Here is a 12791-nt window from a genome sequence, read left to right on the forward strand (position 1 = left end):
TGGACTGGATATAAGGAAGAAATTCTTTACTGTAAGTGCGGCACAGGCTGCCCAGAGCAGCTGTGGGTGCCCCAGCCCTGGCAGTGCCCAAGGCCAGGCTGGATGGGGCTTTGGACAACCTGGTGTAGTGGAAGGTGTCCCTGCCTGTGCCAGGGGGGTTGGAACTAGATGATCTCTAAGGTTCCTTCCCACCCAAACCATTCCAAGAGTTTATTATTCTATGATTCTATAATTCTATGGTTCTGTGATTTAGCTGTAACTAACTCAGTCCTTTTGATTAAAAAAAAAAAAGCAAACAACAAAATCAAAAACAAAACAGGAAAAAAAACCACTGTCAGAAATTCTCAGTTGGCAATACTCACAGCAGTGTGGACATAGCGTGCCCCTTCCCACAGGGAAATGGAAAATCTTACATTATTTCCTCTTTCTGAAAAGGATGATTGATCCATCAGTGTTTCCATCAAGAGCAAATTGAACCAGCCAGGGAAATTGGTCTCAAGGTGTGGAAGTAAGTTGGAAATCAGATGACAGAGGTCTGAAAGCACTTATTTGGAAAATGGATTGAGTTGTGCAGTGATTTCAGAGTGAAACCATGTGGTACAGGGAGCAATGGGTGATGAGGACAGACTTTGCTGTCCATCTCAAACCCACAATCTCTTGTGCAGTTGATAATCTTGTGTGTAAAAGGAAATTTTCTGTTCAGTGAGATTAATCTCTTATTGTAGTGACATTTTTGCTGTTAAAGAAGGAGCAGTAAAATGCACTTTGTGCACATGCAGATCTTTGTATGAACTAGTGAACTCTCTTGTTTGTTTGTTTGTTTGTTTGTTTTTGTTATTGGTTTTGTATTCAGGTAATTATAAACAGGTTTTCTTTTGTAATGTTTTTAAACTCAATCAAATGCTTCTTTTGCAGTAATAGAGAATTAGGAGAGCCCTCCAGTGGCCAAGCAAAAGGAATCAGCATTGCTCTGGCAGTGAGCCAAACAAGTCTAGAAATGAGGGGGGGAAATCTGTGCTGCATATTTCAGAGGTAGTAACTTCCAGTCCTGTTAGGGATGAGTTATACCCTGCTTACATTGGTCTTTAGATCCAGAAGAATTCCATAGCACTTGACAAACTCCCTGTCTATCCCTGAACAAAATTGTATGTATTTAGTATATATTCATTTCTCACTCCTGTCCAGGAAGGGCTATTTCCATGAAGGGGAAAATACTTTGGGGATAAACTAATAGGTTTTGTAGTTAATAACTTTACAGGAAATGAAAATGAAGAGAACTTGCTCCTCACTGAAGTAATTTTTAGTATTCAGACTGCAATAATTGCAGAAAAATCTATTAAAAAAAAAGAATTGTTTCTTCATTAAATAGCCCCCAAAAGCAACGTTGTGATGACCAGGTGCTTGTTGCATGCAATATTGCTCTAAATGATGATTCTGATAATTTTATTAGCTGGGGAAGGGAAGAAGTGCTGAAAAAGAATATTTTTTTCCCAGCATCTGCAGAGTTTGACATCTACTTATGATAACTGCCGGTTAGCAACACCATGAATGGGTGGGAGATTTTCAAAGGTTAATGGGGAGATTTGGTTTGTCTGTAAGAGAAGCAGCACTTGCTTAGCAATAAGTTATCTTCTGTTTGCAACTGACTGGAGAGCATATGAATGACAAAGTGTTTAATCAGAATGTTACATGTTTTCACAAAACTCCTTCTTTAATGTTCATTGGGGTTAGATGTGCAGCTTACCAAATACAAAACAGATTAACACATCACAGAAAAGGAACCCAGCTGTGCTGTCAAGCAGATTGGAAGTGCCAGACTTCCCAGGATTAATTTTTACTACACCTGTTATTAAGATATCTATCATAATATCAGCTATTTTATTTTATTTGATGACAGTTACATGTACTCTACATCTATGCTGAAATAAATATTTTAATTTTGGTGCGTAATTCAGTCTTTCTATTGTATTGAATTCTTGAGGACTGATCCTTGGCTTTTATAAAAATCCATTGTAACCAGTGCTGATGGAACCAGTTATAGATTGAGCTCTCCCTATCTAAACACTCGATAAGAACAGAAAAACATTGGTTTTAAGGCTTTAAACTGTTTTCCAAGGTTTATTCTTACTGTCAAAGTTCTCTGCCGTAAAATGGATGCAGTCAGTTTACAGGTGGCTCACAATGTATGTTTCAGAACAAGATTCTGTAAGCTTTATAGAAGACCAATAAAATCCAAGGGAAAACATAATATTTGAACAAATGTATGTATTTCAACCAAAGCAGCATTTAAGTCCCAGTTCCACAAATTACCTCTATTTATCAAGTCACTCAAACTCCTCAATTTCTGAAGTCAGTGAAAGTTAAGTGTGGGTTTAAAATTAACAAAGTTTAAGCACCAGAACCCATCAATGAAACTGACTTTGAATAAGGAAACAGCCTTCACCAAAGAGTGTAAGTCCCAGAGGTGGACAGGCTTAGAAAAAAACCCAACAACACTAATGATAAGCCTAATGCATGTTTTCCAGTATTTTATAGTTTACCACTATAATGTCAGCTTATATGTGATTTTAAGCTGTGTGACCTGAATGAACTTAAAACCTTTTCCTGTTACATAGTGAGTGCAAAAAGTAAGTATGATCACACTGACTACTTCTTTCAGAAACTGCTGTGTGTGAGCATGAGTGTGTGTGTGTGTGTGTGTACAGTAGAGTTCCCCAACATAATTCATGGTGCACAAGGCTCAATGAAATGGAGGTGTTTCTCTACCTTCAGCAGAATTCTTCCCCATCAATCTACCTCTATGAACAGTAGTTATTATAATATATCTTGCAAAGATTGCTTAATGTAGGCATTATTGTTTCTGCTTTGAAACTGGGCTGCACTGCATGATTTGTCCTCTTCAGTTTATACCTAACATATACCTACAGCTCCAATATTCACCTCAGATATGTGATGTGTCTGCAGAAGACAGATCTATCTAAAATACAAATGTATCTAACCATGTCTTGGACTGAATTGCATCCTACTAAGCAGAATATCTAAGTTAGGAATTTGAAGAAGGTATTTGTCTCCAAATTAAATGAATCATCTTTCTCTGAAAAATGCCCACTTCCCTGGAGACTGTTAGAAAGCCTGGATATATGGCTTAGTCTAGACACCTAAATTTTAGATGGTTGTAATTAGGTCAGATGAATCTCTTTGCTGCTATGGACCTCTCAAATATCCAGCCTATACCTATGCAAGACCTGATGTACCTGATGGTACAGAATCAGAAATATTGGTCCTTGTAATATAAAGGTCAAAGGGTAGTGAGTCAAGCTAGGGAAGAGATCTGAAGGGAGGTAGATGGATTTGTTATCCTAGGAGGTATCCAAAATTACATAGATAGCAAGGGTTACTGACTCCAAACACAGGCACAGACTAATGCTAGTGAGGTACTGTCCTTCCATCCATTCTGTTCTTCTGGGCTTGCAATCTCAGATGGTAACAGTTCAAAAACGCTTTGCAAATCACAAATCTGGGGATCGTTAGATTATTTTTCCTCAGTTATCATGGCCCTACTAATATTATGATAATCCATTTTCATGCCTAATCATTCCAGTTTCTGTCTAGTGTGACTGGACACTACTTCACTGCCTGTAACAGAGTGATGCTCTTGGGAACTACCATCTCACTTCTTGAAGTTGGCACAACTACTCATGATTTCTTCCATTTAATTTCCAGGCTTTTTCTCTGGTGATTACTGACTGTTCTGGAGTCCTTATAATAATCACCTAGCTAGCAGAGAGGTGCAAATCTATTATACAGTGTTTGTATTGTATTGGCTTCCTTTTGCAAATAATGACATTAAATTTGGGACATGGAATCTCTAAACATAATTCTATGTTGCTAGGATTGTGATAGTCCTATCATAACAGGACATTTTTATTCTTATCTTTATTCTTGATGTGTTTAATTTAAAATATATTTGTTTGATCTCTCATGAAATAATAGGCCCAAATTAATGAGATTACGGTTGCCAAACACTCTAGGGAGACAAGGTGCTGCAAGCCAGTAGGGGAGAGCTCAGTAAACAATTCTGTCCTTTTTCTAGGCATCTGGAATGGGATTCACTTGACTAAATGCAGACATTTACATGAGTCTAAGTTGTTATATGTTCCTCTTTCAGAGAGCAGAGATCTACTAAGGGTATTGGATGGAGCTGAGGGCAAAATCAATCTCATCCTAACATAGGTGATTATGATGGTGAACTGCATTACAAAAGTTCCTATTTCTTTCCATTGGGTGCAGAAAAAACCTAGGTTGATTAGTACCTCTGGAGATACCCGCAATGGAGATGCTGTAAGAGGTGTGACATGTCCAGAATTTGTTTCCTTTCTGAGAGAATGTTAAAAGCATGACAGTTCATCCAAGAGAAAAATACGTCAGGAAAACTTCATTTGCTTTACAAAGCTACTACTTGTGTTACTCTTTCTTTGTGTTTTAGGAGGTTTCCCACATTTAGAAAGATTCAAGTTAGGTAACGCAAGGAATAGAAACCTATTACATAGATAAAGCCTAAGTAGTAATAGTGGAAGACTCTCCCTAGTGACATGTTGATGGTGGGCTTCTTCCCTTTTGTGAACAGTCCAGTTTTTGATCAGTCTGATATCCAGTACCCTGAGTGGAGATACATACTAGAAGACCAAGCTTATAAGAAATTTTGCTATTGTTGCTTCTTGTTGAGTTTGATAATGGTGAGGCACTTGTGGGGGTTTAGAGAGCAGCATGCACTGATATGGTCCTGCTAACTGGAATTCAGGTTAAGTCTTCAAGATTATGTGCCCATGCATATCTTCAAGTGAGATCTGATAGGCTCTTATAATCAATGGATGTCTGAGGCTCTGTTTGGTTTCTTAGATACAGGTGTCCCGGAATATCTGGGATGCTTGAGGACAAAATGTCTGTCCTTCAGCTGCTGCTTCAGAAGGGATGGGTCTTCCCTAGGTCCTATTTTTATCTGCCAGCCTCATGTGGCTATCTCATATATGCTAGAGTACCGCAGATGGTGCTGGACATGTGCTTTAGGGCAGTTAAATAAAAATATAGATCCTTCTTGGCTATAATGGTGGCTTAGATACCTCATGAAAAGCAGAGAGTCAAAGCGAACTGAATCTGAGTGCTGGCGACTCTGCAGTATTTAATTCTGTTACAAGTCCCAGATTTTACATCTGGGTTGGGCAAAGATGCCCAAAGGAGTACATAAGCCACTAGCTCAGGGTCTCAAAGGCAGACTGCTGATGCCTCTCAAAAAACCAAGCAGCTATGAGTTGAATGGTTTAAAACTATGCTACAGTACTGTAGCTACAAAGCTGTATGATGAGCAATGAAAGCAAGACCCATAACACAAAGAATAATTCTCTTACTGCATCCTTAGAATGCCCTAGTAATTAGCTCATGGTAATTTGGAGCAGGGTGGTTTTGTTGTTGGGGTAAGTGATTTTCTGAAGCATCTGATTTTGGTCATTGTCAGAGATGGGATACTGGGCAACGTGATCCTACATTATATCTATCTTCTCTGCTTTCTGAGCTATATGATGTTTCAAAGTCACTTATTATGCAGAGCATTTGTGTGTTTTCAAAGGGAATGAGGATTGACTTCTCAACATTTTGTTACCCTCTACATTTTCTTTCTGTGCTTCCTCCCAGCTTAAAACCACATGGGATGACTACTCTTCCCAGCATACACTGAAAGCCAGCACAGCAAAGCAGAGTGAGAGGCAGGGAAAGCAAAAGCTTGACTGACATGTTCTGAATTAAGCCACAAGAAATATTGTTGCCTAATGTGTCATAAGGAGGAGAGCAGGGCAAGACACCTGATTCTATACATCTTATTTGGCAATGGTTCCTTTGTATGTAACAGAAAGAAAGTGGGACTGAGACACATCGTCATGGTCATAATTTGTTCAGTTGTGACCTACCCCCATTTTTTTATTTTATTTGTTTGTGCTGTAAACACAGGGCCAGGCAATTGCCAGGCATAAAAAAATATGTATAAAAATTAGGTCCTTTGTGGTGTTCTATGCCTGTAAACCACTGACCCTGAATTTGACCATGTGTAAAATCAGTTGTTATGGAATGAATGTTTCAGTGCTCTCTCTCATATGTTAGATGGTGTTCTGCACATTCATCCAAAACACCTCACTCAAAAAAAATTAACATTGGCAGTTTATGAGTTTGTCAGGGTTCGTTCTTTTCCGTGTTCTTATGATCTCCCTGCAATGTCTCATAATTTGTTTCATGTAACATGATTCACTTGTACAAATTTTATAGCTGTAGAGAATGACAAGTGTATTAATGTGCTGAAAGAAATATATTAATGTGTAGCTACAAGCCATTTATTATTTATGCTGTTAAATCTTTTTACACCCACAGTAAATATTTTCTAACATCAATGAAGCTGCAAAGATTCATCACCACAGACCTGCATTTTTGAATTTTGTCTTTGCACACTACAGTCATACTTCATTTATAGAGATAAAGGATGTCTCCTGTTTCTAACAAATTATTCAATCAACTGAAACAAAGATCTGTATTTATCTATGCCTGATACTCCTCTCCACATACAACAGTTTGCAACTCTGCACATTCTGTGTAAACATCAAGTACATGCAGTAAGGACCAGATTTTGATTAGAACTGTAGTACTCAGTTTGAGAAGTGTTTTTATCTAACAGTCTACTCATGTAGCAGAGTGTAATTCATTGTGACGAGCTGTAGTGTGGTATGGCAGAGAAGACAGCCATATATGACATTCCTATGGTAGTTCTAGAGATGTACTGTCTTGTGAAGATCTTTAAGCTCTTGTCAGTCTCTTGCTGCTTGTATTGTCTTGCTCCATATGGTGTGGGGCTGTCCCATTCCCACCCTGAAAACTGCATTTACATTCATAGCCAGCATACCTGGCATGAGAAGAAAAGCCAAATATTTAACCAGGTAATGGTCATGTTGTCACAGCGTCTGAAAGTGCAGTTAGATCCGTTTCGCAGTGCATGTTGTGAAGGAAGGCTTTCAGGTTTATGGTTCAGAAGCCATTCTGGTAAATCAGTATCATTCTTAAAGTGTACGGTCTTGCATTCCTTACCTAGGTGAACAGTCCTGCTAACTTTGTAAACAGGTGCTGAAAGGTCATTGTGATAATTAGGGATTACTGGGAGGCATTTTTCAAACAGGAAAAGGAGATGAGAAATAACTTGTTGTACCATTTGAAACCTTCCTGTCTCATATTTAAAGCTAACAAAAATTTAGAGGTAGACAAATGCAGAGGTAGACACTAAATTCCAAACTAAAGCAGCTGGGCTGTATGAGCAATTAGTTGATGACCACGTATTACTGCCATCAAGCTTAATTCTGCCTCTTGATTGTCCTCTAGGAATTGAAAGATTTCATTTCTGCAAATAAGAAAGATCTTTCTTTAGCCTGCTTCTCCTTCTCCTTCACCTTTGTCTGCCATTCAAAACCAGGGTAGGAAATCCTTTCTTTGAGATTTACCAGAATCTTAACCTCACTGAGGATGTGATGAACACCACAAAGTGTTCATGGCATTTCACATGAACCTGAATTAACTCCATAAGGGCCAGACAGAAGTGAGATTCAAGCAGATGGCATTGTACTTGGCCTGCAGACCATAGCGCCCTTCTGAATCAGTTATTTGGGTATGTAGCTGTCTTGTTTATCTCACACTGCAAACACAGATCCATGACTGAGTTGACAGATAATATTAGACGATGACTCTGAACGTGCATTTACTTGGGTTAAAAGGGACCTAAAGAGCCAGGACTCAGACCGTGACTCCAAGTGATACTTCCATATTGGTGAGGTGAATTTCTGGAAGCCAATGGAACTGAAGTAAGAAGGGTATTGGTGTAACCAGGTGGTTTGATTAATGATGTGCATTTCTTGTCCTAAACATTGTGTTCTATACCAGAAGAGATGAGTGACTGTTGTCCCTGGAAAGCATGAGCTCTTCACTTCGATGGATAGGGAGCCTGGGTGATAAGACTGTCTGTCACTGTAGTGGGAAAAGAAGGCTAGATGAGATAGAGTGGGCTTTTCCTTCTCTGAGGAATGGAAATGAGGAGACAACTGGTGCTTGGTTTTCTTTTTTTCCTTTTACTTCCCACCACCACCACCCCCAATAACCATCTTGGGTATTGAAATATATAGTGGTCTCTTGTTTTTCTGGAGGTTGAGTGTCTGAGCAGACGTGAACAAGGGGCAGTCAGCTGGTTCTGAAGGTACTGCCACCTCACACAAACACATATGTTGGCTCCCTGAGTCTGCACAGAGCTGAGCTTTGGTGTTGCTGGTTAAACAGCACAATGTCATCCTTGTTAGTCACTGTTAGTGGGGCAAAGTAAAAGCTACCCTCTGGCTAATTCTGCCAACTGTGGGTTGGGTTGGGGATTGAGAAACCAGCTGTGTAACAGTGGTGCAAGATTTCCATTACCAGGGAATACTCTATCTTATTTATGAGCAGGGCTCATCCCTTTACTAGAAGACCTGTAGGTCACTTTCCAATATATCTTCAGTAAAAGAGGTTTACTGAGCTGTGTATGTGTTTTCATGTTTATTTCTGTCTTGTGCACTTCCATAACCTTGCATATTCAGATGTTCTTATACAGATTGGTTGTGCATATGTCTTGCATATGTCCCCACACAAATCAGTGAATACCAACACATAGGAACAAGCCTACTTTTAAGTTGACAAAGTTTTTTTCTGCCTGCCAAATGCAATTGCTAGGTTTCTTGGGTTGCTCAGTGATTTTTAAGGCAAACCTCTGCTACTGATAGGCTTGCAAGATCTGGTAGCCATTTGTATCAAATGCATCATGGAGGGGTACTGCGTCAGCAGCTACAATATTTCTGTCAATCTTTCGTTTACTTGCATTTGCTTCTTTTATACAGAGCAATGTTGTCACATCAAATGAATCAAAGTGACATGGTCAGGATGTGACTGGATCCAGCCAGAAGCAAACTTTCACTAAGTAGTTAATTGTACCAGAGAGACTTGCAAAAGTAGTTTTTCATCAAGAATCTACAGGAGAATTGGGAAGGGATTATTATAGAATGGTGCTACTTTGTGGACTGAAGAACAACAAATCATTCTTTTCTTCATTCAGACTTATTCCTAGACAAATTTGTTCGTCACCTCTGATTTTTTGGAGTGGTTTGGTTTTTTTCCCGGTTGTTAAATATATGGGATATAATAGCATTTTCTGTGCGGTATGTACTGCTTCTGATTTTCTGAAGTTAGCTGAACTAAAAAGATGGAGGGATGTATCAGTTTAAATTGAAGATGTTCTAGCTTTTCTCATGTAAATGAAAAAATCATTCTTTTAATCCTGAAAAAATATTTAGTTTAATTCTGGGCTGTTGTTTTGGGTGTTAACCACAATAAAGAAGAGTTTTGAAATGAAATCCAGCTTAGTGCTTGACTCTGTAATATTTGAACCATTTGAAAAATCTTCAAGTGTTTATGCTGGACAATACAGGGCAGCATTTAGGAATGTGAAATGTTTACTGAATTTGAAAGTAATTAATTTTTTGAAACTGTTTTTGTTTTGTTTTGTTTTTTACCTTATTAAGTGATTCATACCTCTGAAAATTCAGGAAACTCTAGTGCCCAAAGCCTCCAGCAAAGTTTTTGATTCCAGTTTGGTAGGTGTTGCAGAAATAGTGTGAGAAAACACAAGGCAGACAGTAGGTGAGAAATAAAGACTTTTGGCCAGGCTGTATGATTTTTACCCTTCAGAGAGGCAGCAGAAACAGAAAAAAAATATCTTCTAGGCATCCTGGACAAGTGCCCTAGTCACCGATCGGTTCTTCCTTGATTGAAATGGCCACGGGGCTCAGTGATGCTGTTCTGCACTTCAAATGCTGTCTTCTGAGAAGATCTCATAGACAGCACTGAAAGGCTGTACTTGAAGAACAAAAATAAGTTTTCTGAACTCAACTGCACTGTCAGGAAAAGGTGAAGAAACTTAAACTGTAGAGCTGAAGATACTTTGAGGGTTAGATGTCTGTGAATTGCTTAGAGATTTAGAGGACCCTGTATCCCCCTCACTTGAAAGTTCAAGTAATTAGGTTTTCTCCTCAAAGCCTTGTTTAAAGACAACCAGCGTGATGTTGTGGTCATGTTGTGTGAATAATGCTAAAGAAATTTTCTCTTCTGTATTTTGGCATTAGAGATGCATGAGAAAAAGAGATATGGTGGTGTTTACAATGGTCAATTTGTTGAAATGCGGATTTCTCAAGAAGGGTTGCGATTTTGGGAACATTCACTTGGAAAGGAGATCATGGTTCCAGAGAGAGAAACAGAGTTTCTTGCCTCAGAATATCATGCTGCTGTTAGGACACTTGTTATTTTTGTGGAGTGGTACATATTTAAAACAAAAACATTCATCCCAAAACCACAACAGCACTCCTCCCCTCTCTCCCTTGCAATCTGAAATGTTAAAAAATCTCCAGATTCCCAGATGGCAAAAGAGCATCTAGTTCTTTCATCAGTACATGTTGTTAATTTATTTGCTGTTTTAACCAGTGATTTTTTTTTTCTTTTTCCTTTCTTTGGATAACACGATTATTTTGGTCCTTGGAGAGTAAAGAATAAAGCCCTTCATTCTTAAATATGAGTAAAGGGAAAATCCAGGTCATTGCAGGATGGGAGATAGATGCCATAGGAAGTCCTATACCACTGCTTTGAACTTGGTGTAAGCATTGTGTCCAATCTAAACCTGTGAACAGAGACTGTAAATAGCAGTTCATTTCTGGATCCCTTTCTTTCTGTCAAAACTTCTTTACTGTCCTTACCTTCTGTTTCTGCATTCATCTCTACTACTAGCATATACACTTATCTTGCTTTTCTCCCTGACAAGTCAATTTTCTATTTGCTTCCTATGATCTTTCTGAGTCCTTGATCCTAGGTGACCCTCCTTAACAAGTTTTTGATGCTTTTTTGTGAAGATTTCCTTATATCCTGATGTAGCAAGTCAGAAGGGCTGCTCTCCAGCATGTCGCAGAGTGCAGAACTTCACCCAGTTCCCATTGTAATGAGCTTTGATTTCCCAGAAGTTGACCAACCATCTGGGCAGGTCCCTCCAAACTTCTTCTCGTCTTTCCCCTTCCCCAGAGCCTTCTTATCCTGTTCCATAATGACCTCAGCTTGTCAAGCCCTTTACTCTTCCCTCTCTCCCCACATCCTGGTCTCCTTGCTTAGAGCCTCTTCCTCTTGCTTCCTGGATCAGTGTGGGTGCTCATCCTTTCTGAAATGCTTGCTCCCTCCTACCATTGGAAGATGAGAGAGTGGCTTTTCTTTTATTCCTTGTCCCCTGAATGGTCCATCCTTGGCTCAAAAGCTCTCCTCTGCTCTCTGTGCCTTGCTCTACTCTACTGTCCACCCCATCCCATCTGCATGAGTGGCTGAAAGATGTGTTGCCTCTGTGCCTTGCTTCTCCCAGGCTAGGCTCCCAACCCTTCTCTCACTCTCCCCACTTTGCCTCTCCTGGGGATCATGACTCCATATTCCTTTGTTCTGATGCCTCCCTTCTATCAGACCACCTCCCTCATCCCAGCTTTTATTATTTCTCTTCTTTCTCAAGGCATGCCTAGGATCCAGTACTGCAGCTACTGAACTGGGTCCCTTCTTTTCTCTCCCTGTCCAAGCATCTGTGCTCATCCTCACTTCCACCCAGTAAAGGCAGGAATGGCTTTGCTTCACAAAAAGCTGGAGGAGTTACATTCATCTGGCGGCTTTTCTTTTTCTCCCTGGCTCTAATTTGCAGTGACTATTTTCGCAAAAGTGCTCATCCCCGAAGCCAACAATAAACCCGTCTCGGTGTGTGTCGGTGAGCGTGTGCGCGTGTGAGAGAGAGAGAGAGAGGGAGAGAGTGAGAAGAGGGATGGAGAGAGAGCAGCGCACCAGCCTGGCAGCGTGAGGCGGCACGGAGCGCCGCTAGCCCGGGGGAGCTGGCTGGGAGACGCGAGCCCCTTCCCCCGCGCTCAGCGCGATCCCATTGGTCCCTCAGCGGCTGTCTTACAGCGGAGAGGAGCTCGCAGGATTGAACCGCGCAGCCAGACGCAGACTCTCAGCCAAGTTGTCAGCAGGCTGGGCGGAGGAGAGGCTCACACACACACACACACACACACGAGATTGCAGGGTGTCCGCAGCTTGATGTGCGTTGGTTTCCAGAAAGGAAGAAAGGAGAGGGGACAAAAAAACCACCCCAAAACCAGAAAAGGGGGAAGGAGCCTGATCCAGTCCAGCAGTCCCGGGGGGAATAATGGATGTGACCATATCTCAGTTCATCTTAGAAGAATTTGATGTCAACTGCAGCCTCCTGGATCGTTTACAAGAGGCTTTTTTAGAGAGTTCCTCTATCCCTTTCCTGGGCTTTGATGGTAGGAAACATTACTTAGCACAAGGCTGGCAAAAGCTTTATAAGTGCTAAGATTCCGTTTACTTTGTGATACAAGGTGTGTCACTTTTGTGCTTTCTCAGCTGCTTCTTTTTCCCTTTCTGTCTCCTTTTTTAATGCAAAAGGTCCGTACTGCAATGCCACCACTGATCAGATCGGGACCTGCTGGCCCAGAACCTCTGCAGGGGAACTAGTAGAGAGACCCTGCCCGGAGTTCTTCAATGGGATCAAATACAACACCACAAGTAAGTACAAACTCCTTTCCCTCTCCCACGGATCTGGTGTTGAGAAGGCGCCTGGGGAGACCCAGAATATATTTTCCATTTAAAAAAAAGTA

The 12791-nt window shown here is 40.5% G+C and overlaps 1 protein-coding gene across 2 annotated transcripts in view; it reads left to right on the forward strand.

The window, feature by feature from the left end:
* Nucleotides 1-12791, forward strand: part of CRHR2 (corticotropin releasing hormone receptor 2) — a 181796-nt gene that overhangs the window by 42429 nt on the left and 126576 nt on the right. Inside the window, exons 1-2 of one of the 2 annotated variants that reach the window (XM_080387708.1) lie at nucleotides 8244-12437; nucleotides 12580-12699. In XM_080387708.1, coding sequence (XP_080243834.1) covers nucleotides 12320-12437; nucleotides 12580-12699 — 238 coding nt within the window. In that variant the 5' untranslated portion in view covers nucleotides 8244-12319. Of the gene's footprint in view, nucleotides 1-8243; nucleotides 12438-12579; nucleotides 12700-12791 lie in introns of those variants that run through there. The other variant, XM_080387707.1, reaches the window with a different exon arrangement.

This window comes from Falco punctatus (genome assembly GCF_963210335.1).
Source record: "Falco punctatus genome assembly, chromosome: 4".
In the NCBI taxonomy this organism is placed as follows: Eukaryota; Metazoa; Chordata; class Aves; order Falconiformes; family Falconidae; genus Falco; species Falco punctatus.